The sequence below is a fragment of the Scomber japonicus genome, chromosome 8 (genome assembly GCF_027409825.1).
Source record: "Scomber japonicus isolate fScoJap1 chromosome 8, fScoJap1.pri, whole genome shotgun sequence".
In the NCBI taxonomy this organism is placed as follows: Eukaryota; Metazoa; Chordata; class Actinopteri; order Scombriformes; family Scombridae; genus Scomber; species Scomber japonicus.
In genome coordinates, this window is record NC_070585.1 from 19,745,447 (window position 1) to 19,761,213 (window position 15,767).

A 15,767-nucleotide genomic window follows, 5' to 3' on the forward strand; every position below is an offset into this window, starting at 1 on the left:
ACAAATTGCTGTCTTTCATCTGAATCAGCACTGTTTTTGACAGCACAAAAAAAAAATCTGTAGTACGAGCCAGATTTGATGCAGATATTTGGTTCAAAGCTGAGGAATTTTCTGCACATTTGATGTAATCTGATAGAAAAATGGGACGTGAAAGCAAATTACCAAGACATTTTAATCAAACATTTTTTATTATAATTATTTTAATACATCTCACTTTCCATTTACAGGATTTCACTGAGTGGATTAACTCGTTCAACTCATCTTTCCCCAAATATTGTTTCAGAGCAAATAAGCCAGGGACATCAGTAACCAATTTATTCGATTTTTAAATCGACTTTTATGCAAAGACTTTCACAGTGTCTAAACTCAACTTAAATACACCAAGACAAAAATATGACTGAAATATATTTATTAAAATATTTAAATTGACATACATTCAAAGTACTTACATTATATCAAGTTTCCTTTGACAGCATGTTTTGATATATGAGTCAAATCAACCAGAATACAAACTCACCTTACAGTGTGGTAAGTGCTCGAAGTGACAAAATATTTTAGGAAATTCAAATTCATTCACATGAAACAGTGTAGGGTGAAACTCAAACTGTAATATAAAATCATTGTTAACTTTCTCCTTCGAGTTTAACAATAAAGAGGTTTCAAAAGGCAGCTCCCACAAAATTAGTTTCTGATTTAATAAACACAAATATGTCAAAATGTATCACACTGACAGTGAACTAAATACTGTACGAATCAAAGGAAGAAATTCACAGCATGTCTGACAGGTTTGAGGTAAAAACAACATAAAAAGGGTGTTTGACATTGATAAAGTAATGGTCAAACATATTTAAAGGCATTTAAAGACAGACATTCAATAAATAATTTCATGTTCTAAAATGTCAAAAAAGTACCATGAGAAACACAAGCAGGATAGCAGATCACAGTTTCACAGATCAGGTGCTGGAGTTGGTCACTTTGTGTAGGGCAGCAGCGCTCAAATGTAGGGAATGCTCATTGGGAAAAAATTCATGAAACAGGAATGACAGGAGCATCTGTCAAAAAAACATCAGCAACATAATCAGAACAAGATTGACACAATATTAAACAAAACATGCAAATTAGGTATAATTAGCAAAGGTTTGGATACTCACATAGACCAGCGTTTTGTTTTCTTCACTGTTCTGCAAAAGATTAAAAACAGACTCCATATCCGTCTTCTTGAGGACAAGATAGTTTGAATCTATGGAAAGAACATAAAAAAATGTTTCAGATGCATCATCATCAACAACAACAACGACGACGACAATATTTCCTGTTAAAGCTCGGGGAGGCGCCACCTACATTTAGCATTAATGAGGTTGTGCGCTCGATCCCTGGCCTCATTTTTGTCCTCGTCTGTACGAGGAGTTTGAGGAGGTGTTGCTCCCGCTGGTGACTCTGGCCACAGCTTGTCACGCAGAGTGTCGACGTATGCGGCCATCTGTGTTTCTGTTGGGTTGAGCTTGTCTAAGAAAGTGTTCACTTTCCTGGAGAGAAATACAGCTCACAGTCACTCATAGAACAAATAAATGAATACATGCATGTGTGTGTGAATGTATTGTGGCACCAAGCTTACTTTTTTAAGATCGGCATGAAAGGTTTCAAAATGGTATCAAAAATGTTTATAAGAATGGAGTTTCCTGTAAAGAAAAGAAGAGTATTAGATTTGCCTTAGATTGCACTTCTACAGGAGGACAATTTCTGTTTTTGCATGTTTTAGCTTTTTTGTCATAAATGATATATTTCTACCTATTAATAATTAATAGGCGCATTAATTATTATTTGAAATACAACAAAACATTAAATGTTCAGACATAAAACCAAACTAAAACTAGAAGAGGCAACAAAGACTTGCAGAGCTACAGGGTTGAATTCTCTGATTTCAGCACTTTAAGAAATCCTTTCACATTACACATGAAGCCTTTCCATTCAATGTTAGCACCTAAAATATTGATTAAAGTCCATTTAACATTTTCTACAGATATTTAGAATTGTTAAATGCATTTTCCTTCCTTCAGCGAGCCAATGGTTTTAGATTTAAAAAAACAAATTAAATGTCACAAGTTTGAAGTTTTCTTGAAAAGTTCAAAGGTTATGTTCCTGATTGAGTTCCATTTGTAAACCAAGCACTGAAATTCAATTACCTTTGACTAAGCAGTCCAAATAACCTACAACCTGTATGATTAAGAATTTATGTAATGGAACCGTTAATGTTTGATTATTGTCTACAACTTAATTTTCACTTTTTGACAACATGGCTTGTGAATACAAAGCAGCAAAATGTCAAGACTGGAAGTCCATGAATGCAAAAGGTCTAATAAAAACAGCCATGTTTACACCTAAAAATAATGATTAATAAAGAAGACCAAATGTTCACTGCAAGAATTACGTTCAAAAATTATGAAAAAATGCAATGATGAATCTGAAAAGATCCATTATGCTTTGAAAAATGTTGGCAGTCAAGTACCAATTTCTAATAAATGGACAACTAACAACAGTCGGTAAACTCTTAATGCACTGAACCACACCAGCTGACTTTAAACAGTGAACCAACCAGATATTTCTTTCAGCAGATCAAACATGGCTTTGGTCGTCTCTAGCTGCTCCCGGTTGGCTGGACTTTTCTGAACCTGGGAGTCCTCCCCTCTTGTCACAGTGCCCTGGTCCTTCCCTTTAGGTTTGAGAGACCCACCTTTGGAACATATTTTCTCCTTTTTATGGGACTTCATATTGAAATGAGGCCACTCATGTAAGCCTCCATTTTGGCTGCAGTGTGATGTAAAACCTGAATGAGGCTGGTCTTCATCACTGGCATTTTTTGTCAAGGCCAGAGACTCTTGTGACCTGGATCGGGTCAGTCCTCTGAAGATCATTTTAAAGTGAGAGGTTAAGGGATTATCAGAGTCTTGAGAGCAGCTTTCACTTGAGTCAAAGCCTGCGACAGATTTCTTTTCGGTTTCTGTCTCTTCTTCTGCTTCCTCATGCAGATTTGAATGAGACTTGCATTGGGAGATAAGAATTGATGGCACTGTTACACCAGTAGCATCACTTCCCTTTTCAGTTGAGGCACTTGGGTTTTCGAAAGGCTGATGTGGATATGCTGGTCGTGGAGATGGCACTATGATTTCTTTCTTGTCTTCTGTCTGAGGGGTTGAGTTCTGTAAAGAAAAAGAAATACAAGCTCTGACAGCTGACTGAGGCTCTGACCTTTATGGTGCAGCATGGCAGACACCGACAACAAACAAATATGACTTTTGAAAAGGGCACCCTACTGATTTTACACATGATGTTCAGTTTACTCGTAATGGAGTATTATACAGCCTGCGAAAACAGCTGCATAATGTCGTCTGTGACTCTGAAGAGAGATTTCTGAAGTCTGACACTGTGTCTTAGCAGCAAGCGAGCGTCTGACTATCATGTCGCATCGTGTAATATCAAACGCTTTCTCTCCACTTCTGTTATGTCATGTAAACAAACCACCTACCTATCAGCAGAGCACACAAGATCAGACTGGAGACATAACCACTCAAGTAAAAGATGGGTGATGACTATCCTAGCCTACATTTACGTTTTAAAACAGAAAACATGTTTTATATTTTGATATTTAGATGTTTCTTTATTGGAACTGACAAACCATGTAGCCAACAGCTTTAAATGTCCAAAGATGCCTAAAGCTCCATGGCAATCTCCCTCCAGCCAGCTGCTACGTTATTTAGGTTTTTGAAATGAAATGAGGAGTTGTCATGGAGATAACTCATCTGACAAAAGTTCAGCTCCAAAATGGAGCACCACATTGTGCTGCGCAGTGCTGAATCTAATCTCAATGTCTGCCCTATTTAAAGAAAAAGGCTTCCTTTAAAGTCAGTGTATCTTGTTGCGACAATATCACAGCATCATGTTTCAATTAACATTATTATCTTATCTTTAATATCACAATCCAAATTAAATCCATAATGTTTACTACTCTTATGGAGCAAAAGATTTGGTGAGCAGTCTTACACAGAATGGATGCATGGAAAAGGACAAACTGGTTTGTAATTAAGGATTTAAAATTCACTTGTCACTCCATTAACAGGGCTCAACAGGCAGACATGCCGCTCCAACAAAAACATATCTAAATGTAGCTGCAGTTGGAGCATTTATTCTCTGAGAAATATCCTAACCTCTCCTTTTCCCATGGCAATGCATTGCCATGGCATGTGTGAAAAGGTGAAAGATGGAAATTATATATACATAAACTTCTATAATACATTTCTTCTTGTCAACAAAGCAAATGAAAAACAACCATGTGCTATCAACTCTAAATAAAAAATGAGTCCAATACATAATTTAAGTTTTTAGAAAGGCTCACTTATTGTATTACTCTAGATTCTAGCAAACATTACTTAAATGAGAGTAACAGTGTCTTTGTTGGGACATTATTGTAGGCTTTGAATTATTACACATTAAGACCTCTAGTGAGTATTTACATTTACATGTCATCCACTGCAGGTGTGGCTCACTAAATTGTTTTTCTTATAATCTTCTATAATAACAATAATAATAACAACAACAACAACAACAACAACAACAACAGAAGTCTATGGCACAGAGGAATAAGCTAAATGAGGCTTTGACTTGTTACTTGGATCAGTTCATTGTTGATTTTGAGTTTTTGGTCAGACTTGTTGACAATTAGAACTATTGAAAATTACCACTTTACCTCATCTTCTTCTTGTCCTGGAGTCAGGATGTAAGCCAAGCCGCTCAGAAGGCCCCACACGCCTCCATAATGTTCCTCTTCATTCAAGAGTTTCTCCAGTGGGCAGAGGAACTGAAAAACCGGTTGTGTGTGGCCCATCAGATTATCAGACATTAATTCCTAAAAACAAAACAAACAAAATGTTGAGCCTTGATGCATTTCAACTGTATCTACAAATCTGAGTTTCTCTTGTGTCTTTCACCTGCAGGAAGTGCTCCACTGACAGTCTTGCTTTTTCTTTGACCTCATCGTTGATCTCTGACTCATCCAGCGCCAAGACTGAGGGTAGGTTGGTCGAGTCCTGAAAAATTAGTTTATTACAAGAGAGCTTCAAATCTTAATAGCACTTGGTATACAAGTTTTTAAAAAACAGTACTCCATTTGAATGCATTTAAATTTATGATACAGATAAGTCATATTCAAGGTCATGAGTCAAAGAAAATTCGTACTGCGGGAAAAAAAATGTGGAAAATGTGATGCAAATCTATAGTATGAAAGGTATTTCCAGGTAATAGGTCACTACCCTTAGTTGATGGCAAGTACAGAGTCATTGTTTTGCTGAGTATTGTAGTACTTAAAATTTGAGCTCCGTTGCTCCTGAGGTAACTCCTGAGAAGCTCAGATTTATTAAAATAGACATTTAATTAATGTCATGTTGCCAAAAAGCATATAGGACAAAAACATCTCAGCCAGATTAGAGTTAACTTACCTTAAGAAGAATTTATTGCAGTGAATTGATTAAGTAAAAGCAGGAATACTACACATTTAACACAAGCAAAACAGGTATCTGGCTGCCCTTTACCTGCCATCTGTTGCGGAAATATATTATGTCCATGTAAGACTTTCTGATATCCCACTGGAGGTTCTCTGGGCTGTCCTTTTCCTCTAGGTGAACAGTAAAGATCAGCTCCTCAGTATCCCAGTCAACCTACAACACAGACAAATCCGACTTCAAACACCAAGCTCAAACATTAACATACCGTCCAAGGACAAGCTTTTATAGAGCCTCAGCAGGCATATAACAGGCCTCCTGGACATTCCACTCTGTCACTGATATTTATAACTCACATGAGGGATGCTGACAAGCCAGCAGCCAACGCACCACATCTCGTACGACAGCTTGAATTCCATCATGTCCTCTTGGACGCTTGTCAAGTACTTCTCCAGATCCTTGTCCTCCTAATGAGTGTTTGGCCAAAAAGCAACAATGAATCTGTCATGCTTCACAAACTGTCGCCTTCAGTTTAATATACTGCGTTACCTGCGGTGACCTCACCCCGTCAGAGTCCTGCTGGCTGTGAACCGAGCCCTCTCTGCTACTGACATCATCCTCGTCCATGTCGCCCTGGAGGGACATTAACCTCATCACCAGCCTCTGCTCCATACCTTTCATCTTCTTCTTCTTGGCTTTCTTGGTCTTTATCTTGTCTACAAATTTTGACCATCCCTCTTTTAACTTGTTGCCTGAAAAGTATGACAGTCACATATCAAAAAGTGAGATAATTTCACAACTTATGTTCCGTCGTTGCGGTTCTACCTTATTTTTACTATCTTTCGTACACATTGTTTTTCCTTCAGATGCAAGTAGAATATATGGAGAGAGCAACAATTCATTTCACCTTTATCTTGAAATGGGGGAGAAAACTTTGCTGGATAAAATGTACACTTGATTAAGCGTGCAGGCAAAGTAAACATGATTAGCAATCAAACTTTCAATGCTATGATGTAGGTGATGGCCTGATAATTATTAAATATTCCATCAGAGTTTGAAAATTCTTACAGATTATGACAAATGAAGTTTTTTTTGCAGAACTTACAATGCAATCATTAGAGAAGATATGCATATTTATTACATCAGATGGTTCATTATCATAACATAATCAATTCTCATTCAGTCATCATTACGGTTGAATTGTTTGCAATACAAATAGACCCTAGTTGCTTGAAGACAGCAAAGAAATCATTTGGCATTCAGCTTGTCGTTTGTGTAATTAGTCGTCTGGACCAACAAACAAAGGAAACAGGGAGTAATTATGCGCCGAAATGCAGGCTGGTAAAAAACGTAATGTCACATAGATGAGAACACGTTGCTATTCATCAAACTGTTGTAGAAGACGTTCTGCAAACACAGGCCTCTACTCTTTGAACACATAACTACTCCATCTGCCTCTCTGAAATCTCCATTATCTTCATCCGAAGCCATTTTTCAATCAAAAGTGAAAGGCAGGGTAATCACATCTATTGTTCTTAGAGGTTTAAGTGTGAAAGAGCTTTTGTATTACATCAGCCCATTTCAACAGCTCACTCAGAAAAAACAAAACAAAAAAACAACTCACTTTTCCTTTTGCCCTTGATGCTGATGCTGGTTGAACTTCCTGCCTCCTCAAAGCTCCTAGAAATCCCCAAAGAAAAATATTTAAAAAAATAAAGAAGAAAAAAAAACAGTCAGCAAACAAAACCAGGTCAGTTCCAATTTCAAACACAGAAGGTGGCCGATACAGTCATTGCTTTGAGGCTCTCTATGACTGGGTGAAGCTGGCGGGGCGCAAAAGATGACAGCTACTCACACTTCACTGCCCTCGCCCTCCTGTGAAGCCAGAGAGGCTAGTTCCGGGTCTGATGCGCACAGCTCCTCCACAGAGCCTTTGGGGGTCACGCTGTCGAGCTGGCTCACCACCAGCTGGTTCAGGTTGTCGGGGTCGGACAGCCATGTCACCAAATGCCCCAGCCCTGAAGAAAAACAACCAACACTGTGACTATAAACACACTGAAATCCTGAGGCTAGATTTTCACACCCAACACTAATCAATGGATTCTAATCCTCTTAACACAGCTGCACAGTCAGTAATAGTTCCACAATTTAAACATTTAAAAAGGAATAGTTCAACATTTTGGGAAACACCTTCATTTGCTTTGTTGCTTAGAGTTAGCAGTAGCTGGTTAATTTAGCTGAATATATTTCAAGCCTGGAGGCAGTAGGAAACAGCAGGGCTGGCTCTGTCCAACACCTCTAAAACTCCCAGCCAAGAAAGAAACAGCCTGGCACATAACCAGACAATCATATAAATAATATAACAACTTGTGAACTTGTTCCTTTGTACTGAGGTGGTTTTGATGTTTAGTTGAAGTTTGTTGCATTTATTCTTTATGTCTAATTTGTGGTGATGCAATTTTAAATTTCAAGATTTCCTTGTTTGGTTTCCAGGTCTGTTTTCTTGGCAACATGTTTGGAAACAACTGATTTCCTTTTCACATATCATCCATTGGATTCTTAATGTCTATAATCATAAATAAATCATATCATAACTTGACATATTCTTCAAATTCTTGTTTGGATTAAACAATCAAGCTATAATGCTTTAATTAGTGAGCTTCACAGAAGCTGCTGATGGATTTGTCAGGCTAATTGTTTCCCTGTTTCCAGTCTTTATGTTAAGTTAACCATCTCCTGGCTCCAACTTCACATTTATCCCACTGATATGAACATTATATTGATCTTCTCATCCAACTGCAAGCATGAAAATGAATAACCATATTTTCCAAAATGTGAAACAATTTGAAACATTTCTTTTCACTTCTAATGTTTCCAGTAGTTAAAAATAGCTGGTGCAAATCTTGTAAAATATGTAGCCAAGCAATCATGTTACAGAAATGCATCAAGATTAAGAATTGAAATTGATAGAAACATCATCCTATTATTAGGAGTGTATTGTCAGTTTCCTGTTTGCTGTAATAAACCGCCTTTATAAAACTGCTAACTGTTCCCAATTATTTAATAACACTCAGTTATTTATGAAGAAAACACTTGTCAGAAATGAGCTGTTTTGGGCCAACAAAATAAGAAACAGCCTTGACTTGCAGATAATTCTTTAATTAACGCCATTTATTCTAACTGAGCAATATGCATAATTGCAAACCCTACTGCACAGTAAGACCCTCAAGAGATAAAATACGTTATCTGTTACTAAAAAAAACCATAAAGGGAATTGGCAAATCACTGTGAAAGGATCCTTCCTTTTATGTAACCCAAAATTCATGTCCTGAGCTCAACAGTGCCACCGACAATAAAGGATTACACACAATTCACACTTGAAAAAGAAGTCACTGAAGGCTTAGCCCTTATGTAAAACTGGTTTCCTGCAGAGAGAGAGAATTAAATGCTTTCTTACCCTTTAAGGCAACAATCTCGTTTAAGGCACAGCGGTTGACTTCGTGGCCCCAGAGAGATTTGGAGAAAAGGTTACGTACCAGGGCATCCGAAAACTCTCTGAGGACTGCCATCTCTTCCTCTCTGGAGCTGAATAGGACCTCTCTGTGACAAAATACACAACAGGGGAGGCAATGGAGACGAAAATCCAACGATTAATAAGTACTAAACTGGATCAAAGATGTTTATCACCACAGGTCTGATAATCGCTTGATCTAAATCTTCTGTCTGGATTAGATGCACTTCCCTTGAAACATCACTTATCAAAAAGAAACAACATGAGGATGTCACTGCAGGTATGATCCAATAAAAGTATGGTAAATTATTCACAGGCGATAAAAAATATTGGAGGTATTTATAGAGTTCAGACACATTTTTGAAAGTAAAGAGTAGCTGAAGCAGCAGCAGTATAAACGGTGAGTCATTTAAAAAAGGAGGAAGGTGTAAAGTCTCACCTGTCAGAGTGCCTCGCATTATGCAAGTACTGTGTCAAAACGCGAATGGAGCCCACGACCGCCTGGCAAACATCAAAGTCTTTGGCTCGTTCAATGATTCGGTCGATTACGAAGTCGATCTCCCTGCTGAGCACCTGGTGCAGAGGCTGGCGCTCACACGGCTCAGGGACGACGTACCAAGGCAGAACAAGCTGAGCGTAGGCGCACTCAAACACTATGAAGAGTACCCGCAGCACAAAAGAGAATTCACATTAACACTGAGCTGCCACACACACCTCCACAACATCAAACTCAGGGACTTTCAAGCTACTTTGGTGTTTTTTATTTCACATCTGATGTCTGGTGCAGAAATCCTGTTGAAATGTATTCATTTTAAGTTAAAACACAAATATTCATTCCAGGTTTTTCCTTCAGATACAAATCTTAACTTAATCTTTTATTTAGAACTGAAAACATTTAAGGCCTTATTTTAGCTTTCTTAATTCCACAAGTTATAAATAGTTGAAGGTTTGCAAAAACCTTGAGCAATTTCAAAAGGAAACTCCATGATAGTATTAAAAAACAACAAATTAAAAAAAACCCCAACACCCGTATTCTCAGTCAAAGCGGATATCTTATTATACAAAACCAATTTAATTGATACAAAAAAACAGCAACAAAGTGAGTACATCTGATAATGAGATATGAAAAGCAGATATACAGATACTTCCTCTTTTACATATTACAGTCATATGCAACCCATCTGTTGAGAAATGGCTTGTTTTTCATTTCTGGCCTTGCAGCCCCTCCTTGCTTTATGTAACGTGATCTCCAGCTGCATCTATGCAAAACTGTCCTCCATTTTAACTGTGTCAAGTAAAAACACTGCCAACATTTGCTGACTAAACACTCTGAAGAGGTCAAGAACAGAAACTTGATTTTACTATCTATCATTGACTTAAATATTCATGCAAAGTATTTCTAACCTGCAATGCCAAATTAAACACAGCAAAGAAAAACAAATGTCCTTCTTTGTTAAACACGCCTCACCTTTCTGAAGAGATCTCTTGACATGTGGATACTGTGGTTGCAGTGCTTCATCGTGCCAGTTACCTTCATCATAAGTCAAGTCATAAGACAAATGCTCTGCAATCGTTTCCTGGAAAACAGAAAACTATGAGTGCGTTTAAATGCGTGTGCAATATGATCAGGTTTTTTAGAATATCCCATTATGTGTTAGGTATGTAAACACTTAATCCTGGTTTTGAAAAACCTAGATATGCTACCTGGAACCCTCCAATAGAAACTAGGACACTGTACACTTGATCCAGGTTTCTAAACATTCTTTGTTGGTACAGAAATGAGCAGCTGAGATAATGAGAAATGTTGATATAACTGGACAAAGATCTTTAGAAACCTTCTTATTCTTCTTATGTTCATTTAAACATCAGATCCAGAATAAGATCAAAACCAGGATACTTGTGTGCATGTAAAAGCCAACTATTGTGAACTCTAGGGCAGTGGATCTCAAAGTCAGCCCCCCCCCCTCCTCCTCCATAAGTAACACAAAGACATAATCTATTAATATTTTGGTCAAGGTTTTCATAAACCTCCTGTAATAAAACTCAAAAGATCATCAAAAAGGGCCGGAGGTCTAATTGGTGTCAGTTTAGGGGTCCTTGATGTGAAAAGTTTAAGGACCAATGGTCTGTGAAAAGCTCTGTGATGCATAAAAAACACGTTTTTCTTGCCCAAAATACACTGCACCCTTCCCCAAACCACATTACATTCCACCCACCCCCTCCCCAAAAAAAGCACCTCGGGCAATAATATTTCAAACATGTCATTACTTTAACATTTCAGGTATGTTTGCAACTTGACTGTAAACAAGGCAAACGAGTTAAATAACTGACCCACACACTGATAAGGAGATTAAAGATATCACCACTACTTTAACATAATGTTTAGAAACGTCTCAGTAGTTAACGTGTGTAAGGTAGTAAAGTTGTTTAAAGTGGTAGCATAAGCAACAAATGTATAATTGAATTCACATGTTTAATTAGGCCTACCTCATTAAACGATGACATGCAACTAAACGCATCCGTTTCCTGCAAGAAGATAAAAACACCGTACAGTGCCATAGAGCAACATTCATTACCTGGTTTTCTATCGTCTCTTCGTCAGTTTGAGTGCTGCTCTCTCGCCCGCTGTTCGAGAATAACAGCGGAGTAGAAAAACAAAAGAAGAAGCATAAAAAGTACTGTGTGACTGTGCGACTACAGTCTGAAAAATACCACACCAAGCCGAGGGTTATGGCGATGGAGAGTCGCCATAGATACATCTTCTTTTCTTAAAACGCGCGCTTTCTGCTCCTATCTCCTACTTTAAGCCGATAAGTGTTGCACATTGCCGGAGCCGATTTGTTCAGCCTCATCTTTACCGACAAGAAGACGCTATTTCCTCCACAGAGGAAACTCAAACAGCGGAAAAAGATGAACTTTAATACACTGGTTGAGGCGGAGCTGTGATTAGCTGCAGGCGCTGCAGGCGCTGCTCGCTGCTGCTGTTGATTATGACAGGATGCCATCTACAGGTTATAGCTTTACCTGACAGCAAGGACCCATCCATCCACCTACCTACCTAACCATGTACCCACCTACATATCCACCTACATATCCACCTACTTATCCACCTACCTACCCATCTATCTATCTATCTATCTATCTATCTATCTATCTATCTATCGTATAAATTCAACATATTGATGAAGACCTTGCTCATTAAAAATTGAGCATGTTTTTTTTAATCGTACAGTTGAAATTCAGATTTAATTCGTGTATTTCTGGATTTTTACTTCACAGATAATGTTTGTAAAATATTTAAAAGTGTGTAGGCTGCTTGTTTAGTTCATGAAGGCCTGAGGCTATTGACTCTTAGACTAACGAGTAACATTTTATTTACAGATTTAATTTCTCAACCATACCCATGATCACACGTATCCACAAGAGAGGTAATTAAAATGAATAGATAAATAATTAATTTACACACAGAAATCTTCTATCTTGTAAATGATGAAAGCTCTTATGATGATGTTAATGAAAAATATGCAGCAGTGTGTGAAAGCAGAACTGGTTTAAAGGTCACTGGAGCTCCTCTGTACTAATATGATGTTAGTATTGGCTCTAAATATTATCAGTACTATAATATTATATATTAAATTATTATTATATTAATTATATTATCTTCTATTATATTAATTATACTTACATGAATTCAAGGATGGCACTTGCCAGTTGTGACCATATGGTGGCGCCAACGCTTATCTTTAACTAGATGCAGATTACAACAGAGAGCCAAACAGACCTTTTTTTTTATACCAGAGGCATGACGCTTGGCCGTAATATGGTCCAGATGTGTGGTTAACATTTAATAAAGAAACTCTGGAAATAGCTAAATAAATTATGGGGTAAATGAATGTCTGATGAGAAAACATTCAAACTGAGTAAAATACTTTCAGACAGACAGACATGTCTCAGTGACATACACACTTCCATACAATATAATAGAATAGATACCGGTTTTTTTTTTTAAATAAAATAAAAATAATACCAACATTTAACTGGAGCAGCTTAAATGTGACATATAGATAGATTATCCAACTGTGTGGTTTTATTTCATGAGTGGAAATGCTGAGGTCATGACCCAGCTGAGCCATGACATAATTTAGTCAAACAGATGAAATTATGCAACAGCCAGGCTGACAGGAGGCTTTTAGTGACCTAGTGTGAAGGGGAGCATCAGTGATCCATAGATCTCAGTGTGGATACGCTCACTGTCTTCCTTTCGTTTTTTAAGATAAAGCTAAAGCTCCTTAAACTGAAACACAAGGATGAAACAGCATGTTTTCATTTCCAAAACTGGAAAATTTAATTCAACTTAAAGTTTGGGTTGGCTTTGTTTTTTTGTGCAATTTTTAAAATATTTCATCATGTTGATTTGAAAATTACAGTTTTTGTGTCTTTTTGTCTGGCTCTGCAGTCATCTGAAAGGGCTACAAGGGGAAATGCAAATTCATTTATAAATAAATCTCTTAACACAGATACATTAATGAATTAAGACACAGAGCAGCCATCACTGCTGCCTGCTGGCAACGTTTGTGTGGTGACAATTCAAATGTGTAGACTGCACTTGTCTGACTTACTGCCCATGTAACCTAAAATAGGCATGACGTAGCCACATGGACAGACAGTGTGTAAATGGATGTGATCCCTGTTGCTTCTTGTTCACTAATCCCTGTTAAAGTTGTAATGGGGCAGCAATGGAGAGGCTTGTTGAATTGAGGATTAACTGTGCTACCTGCTGAGACAGGCGTCTGCGGGTGAACCGGTCAAAACAGTATTAAAACTAATTTCTTTGGGTCAAGGGTCACGTCCAAGACCATGAATACTAAAAGGATGATTAGACGACACCCAGCTGAGTAAATCGTGTAATCTGATAGTGTTGCTAAAATGAGAGCTCCACTTGAGAACATTCTGAGATGAGCGTCCAAGACACACCGATTGTGTCTGAAAGCTACATCCTACTTACCATGCAGTGCCACACAATGATCTCTCTGTATAATACATCAGCTGCAGACAAGCACTTTATCTGCATTTGATTCATTTAGAGCAGATGTTCAAGCTAACTTGAGCAACACATTGATTTGTACTGTCACGGATTATTGGCTGTTTTTTTTTTTTGGGGGGGGGGGGGGGGGTGGAAGTGATTGATTTAATTTGAAGCAATTTCTAATGATACTTAACTGAAGAGCCTAATGGAAAAAATTACAAGACAGAGTTTCAGAGACAGAATTAAACTTTTGATAAACTCTGAGAGTGAATAATAGTTCAAAGTTGGACCTTAGTTTAACTTATTTCCATAGAGTCAATTATGTAGTCAGTTTCAATAAGAGTAATTACAGCTGAAGTGATTGATGAATAGCACATGGAAGATTTCAGTGATGTTCAAGGTCTGCGGCTGACAGCGAACCTGACTATATTCTAATTAACTTGACTTTTACATCATCACTAATAAGAACGTGTCAAACAGCCGCCTCTTAATTGAAACACAGTCTCCTCATTTATTTAACCTTGAAATGGGAAGATTATGTTACCCAGGGGGAAGCAGCTCTTTAACTGGTCAAAAGGCTGATGGATAATTAAAGCTGCCAAGTGGCCCTATGACGTTATAGTAAAAATTGACAGTGCAGTGATATCAAATGTTCAGAGTCCAAACATTCAGCAAGTCAGATGTCAAATACGGGAGACACTTAGTGTAGAGTTTTTGATAGCCTACTATAAACACATACTTGTCATTTGAGATGCAACGATAAGTTCAATAGCAACTATCAACAATCAGCAACTATTTTGATAATCAAAATCATTTTAGACATTTTTAAGTAAAAATGCCTGACGTTCGCACTTCTAAACTTCTCAGATGCTTTGAGTAGTAAAAAAGTCAATAGCTTTGGGTTTTGGACTGCCTATTGCACAAAACAAGACCTCTGAAGAAGTCGCCAGTGAAATTGTAACAATCATATTTCACTTTTTTCTGCCATTTTATATACACCGAACAATTAATCAATCAATCAACTCAAGAAATAATGAGCAGATTAACTGATAATGAAAATAATTGGTACTCACAGCTTTACTTGCCACAACTGTCCCATATTTGGTAAAGTAGCACAACGTTATAATAAAGATTGCAATTGGCTCTTACAGAATGGGAAATAGATGCCATGTTTAGAGGCATAGAAGGACACCATGCCCCTGTCCTGCGTAAGCAACAATCATGTGATTCTTTGCAGCTGGAAAGATCATGTATCAAGTGGTGGCAGTAGCAACACCCACCTAACTCCCAACTAGGATCTGGTCTACGTCAGCCTCTCTTTTGCTTTACTGGGATCTTTACGGTTTAATTGACATATAGAGATCACTTGGCTGTGCCAGGGAATGGATGGAACAGGTGTGTAATACCGACTACTCAATGGTCAAACAGCTCAAAGTTAAAGTCCTCAGTCACACCAGTTGGAGTCAGAAGAGATTTGGCAGAAGATAAAAGTATATTTAGTTGGTTGGCATAATCTACCTCACTTGAGATAATCCTGGCGCTTTCGCTGCAGCAGCAAGTAATTTGTGCAAATGTTCTGCTGAACTACCAGTATCTGTCAAATACACTAGCAGACTTCCTTGCAAATAGGCCTATGTATCACTTTTCTGGAAGCGTCTTGGATGAAATATTGTCAGTGGGTCAACTTTCTCGGTTGATTTTGGCTAATCACCAACCACAACCTGGGAGACCTCTGCAG

The 15,767-nt window shown here is 37.8% G+C and overlaps 1 protein-coding gene across 1 annotated transcript; it reads right to left on the reverse strand.

Annotated features, from left to right (window-relative positions):
- Positions 1 to 342: 342 nt before the first annotated feature.
- On the reverse strand, positions 343 to 10,764 carry si:rp71-46j2.7 (uncharacterized). The gene is made up of 16 exons (XM_053323643.1): positions 10,708 to 10,764; positions 10,472 to 10,580; positions 9,443 to 9,656; positions 8,950 to 9,092; positions 7,348 to 7,510; positions 7,117 to 7,172; positions 6,057 to 6,244; positions 5,849 to 5,959; positions 5,583 to 5,708; positions 4,983 to 5,081; positions 4,742 to 4,900; positions 2,594 to 3,197; positions 1,616 to 1,679; positions 1,342 to 1,526; positions 1,152 to 1,240; positions 343 to 1,052 (listed from the first exon to the last, which is right to left on the reverse strand). Exons 1-16 carry the CDS (start codon positions 10,762 to 10,764, stop codon positions 954 to 956), a joined length of 2,466 nt encoding a protein of 821 aa, XP_053179618.1. The 3' UTR covers positions 343 to 953.
- Between the last annotated feature and the right edge of the window lie 5,003 nt (positions 10,765 to 15,767).